Here is a 3,011-nt window from a genome sequence, read left to right on the forward strand (position 1 = left end):
GTGAGAGATCCGATGCAACCAGAAGCATATCTGAGCAATTTCCCACCGCCTCGGCCTATTTTTCTTCCACATAGACCACCTTCAGACATTGCAAGTGGCCTTCTCCCTTCTCGACTTCCTCCACCCAAGTTCCCCACAATGGAACACCCACCACCTCTGCAAGAAAAATGAATGGGTGATGAAAAAAATCTATGGCCATGTGTTCAGTCGAAAAGTGCATTAGGATGAAGTGCAAGTTAGAATGTAATGCATAATTTTTAATGTTTTCTATAAATAATTGGTTAGCACTATTTATTAGTGATAACTTTCCAGGTTGGAATAAAGGCACGTAAGTTTTCTGATAATGTGCTGTTTGATTAGAAATGTACACCTCAGGAGTCTTACGTGGAATTTATTAAAACATTTACTGTGCAATACTGAGGGTTAGCTTGCCATTTTATAGCAGGATTTTGCCATGCACTATTTTAATTAAGAGCATTGTATGTATGGAATTTGTAAATGCTTAATGACATTTTTTTAAAGCAAAACAGTATTTGAACTGCTAGAGTTCTTTATAACTATGAAGAAATGCCATGTGTGTGTGGCGGAAGTGGTGCTGTGCTTGGTTCCACTGATGTAAATGCAGATTTATAGTCTTAATATAAAAGGAATGTTTGAAGAACATTTAGAATGTAAAAATGTTTATTGTAAAATACTGAAAATAAAACAAGTGTTTGATTTAAACAAGATGAACGTTAGATGTGTAATTCTTTTCATACAGATTTCTGTACATAGGAATGAAGATGATCAGTTATGGGATTTTACAACTCATCACTTTCTGTTGATCACCTTATCTGTTTGAAATGGTTTGCCATATTTAATTCAACACATTCATAGTTTTGATATTAATTTCACTCATCAGTGACTGCACAGTTGGAAGTACATAAAGCCAACTCTGTTGTCTAGAAGTGCTAGAAAGTACAATTATCTTCACAAGTGATACTAGCCACAATTCATTTCCATCATAGCCAGGCATGATATATTTTTAACTATTTATTGTAATAGATTGTAAACTGGAAAAAAGGATATTGGATAAATATTTCTGGCCATAGAAAAAAGCTGGAGCTGCTTTATGATGTCACAATGATCTCTTAGGAATAGAAGCAAGTATTTGATATATACTTGCCCACACAAGTATGATAAATGCCATACTGAGAAAACCCAACAAATGCTGTGATTTCATTGTGTGCTATTTCCATTCAGGCCACAACTCATGTATATATCAGAGAAATGAAGAGAGGCTAGCAATATAGGAGTCAGCTCAAAGAAACAGGTGCATAAAAGACAGTAAAATAGAGCAAGGATAGAAATGTGAAAGTATGCCAATGATTTACATTAATTGCTTGTATTTTGATCTAATTACTTTAGGTATATACAGTGGCATAGTGGTTATAGTACTGGCCTAGCAACTCAAAGGTCACTAATATAAAACCCAGAGTGGTAAATTGAAATTAAAAACTGGTAATTTCTGGGCTAGCAAAAATCATGAAATGTAAAAACCCAATTTGTGGGGGGTAGAGGAGAAAGAGCTAGGCAATGCATCAAGACAAGACTCATGCAACCTTAGTCCTGACAAGCTGTCTCACACAGTTGTACTCAATGAACTATCCCAACAATTGGGAACAACCCTAGAGTCCTCAACATTGGCTTCAGGTCAAACAAGGCCTCAAGTGATGAATCATGTTGAATACCATTTGGAGGAAGCATGGACACACAATGGGTGGATGAATTTCAGTGATCACAAAATTACTAAGCAGTAACAACCTAAAACTGGACATCTGAGCTATCAGAAGAATTCTCTACCACTATCTGTTGACCCAGAATATCTCTGCTCCAGCACCATTAACCCTGGGAGTCTAACTCTGGTTCAATATGGAATGTAGAAGGATGTAGCAGGCACATCTTAGAATGGGGTACCTGAAGCTGAAACATGGTTAGACAAGAGCCAAGCAAGCCCACAATGAATAAATCACAAAGTTCTGTCACCCAACCACATCCATTTGCAAATGGTGACTACCAGGAAGAGGCTCCATGAACTTCCCAATCTTAAACCATGGTACAGCCCAGCACAACTGCACAACACAAGACTCAACTGTTTGTAAGCATAGTGGATCAAAAGTGATGACTGAATGATCTTATATGGCCTACTAAGATCCCACAGATGCCAGTGTGCAGCCAATGCAATGCAATCCAAGTGACATTAAGCAGCTGAGTGCACTGGATACAGCAAAGGTTATAGAGGCCCAACAACATCATAGCTGTAGTGTTCAAGGCATATGCCATGCATGTACCAAGGGAACTAGCAACCCCACCACCAATCCTAAACCCACATCAATCCATGATAATATTTCAATTTCAACCCCACCATGCACGCAGTTCAAAATTACATTTTGCATCCATGTAATTTCCAAGGTAGATTCCTCAATGGCTGCCACTGCTATCTGGCGTTTTTTTGCCTACAGCCAGAACATCCTACTACATAAAGGTGCACTATCTAATGAAAAAAGCAAATTAGTAAAAATTCAAAACTGTGGCAAGCTATTTGAACAAAGGTAAATCCTGGGACTCAATCGTATGATTTCAATCTTTTCCAGCAGCAGGGTAGCAGTTAGAAGTAGTCTACATCAGATGCTGTATGGAATGTGTTGTGGGATTGTTGTGGTAATGAACCTCAGGTAGGATCATTGTGATTTCACATTTGAAATGTAAGCAGTTCAGGAAGCATGTTATACAAATAGCCAACATCGAGAACCATGGTATAAGAAACAGAAATCAAATGTTATAGTTTGTAACTACACTTTACTGCAAATACTAATACAGTATTCATAAGTGTATGTAAAAGACTAGTTTAGGCTTTTGAACCAATTAATGTATTTTACTGTAAGTACATGCAATTTTCTTTTTGCAACATGTACACAATATAGCTTAAAACTTCATTGTAAATTCCCAAAACTTTAGCACTAAACATTACG

At 37.2% G+C, this 3,011-nt stretch overlaps 1 protein-coding gene across 6 annotated transcripts in view; it reads left to right on the top strand.

Moving 5' to 3' along the window:
• Positions 1–726, top strand: part of mia2 (MIA SH3 domain ER export factor 2) — a 71,785-nt gene extending 71,059 nt beyond the window's left edge. For all 6 annotated transcript variants that reach the window (XM_086003321.1, XM_086003323.1, XM_086003322.1 and 3 more), the window contains one exon: positions 2–726. In XM_086003321.1, coding sequence (XP_085859447.1) covers positions 2–171 — 170 coding nt within the window. In that variant the 3' untranslated portion in view covers positions 172–726. The remainder of the gene's footprint in view (position 1) is intronic.
• The last annotated feature ends 2,285 nt before the right edge of the window (positions 727–3,011 follow it).

Source organism: Somniosus microcephalus, chromosome 12 (genome assembly GCF_052327205.1).
Source record: "Somniosus microcephalus isolate GS21.2 chromosome 12, FLI_Smic_1.0, whole genome shotgun sequence".
In the NCBI taxonomy this organism is placed as follows: Eukaryota; Metazoa; Chordata; class Chondrichthyes; order Squaliformes; family Somniosidae; genus Somniosus; species Somniosus microcephalus.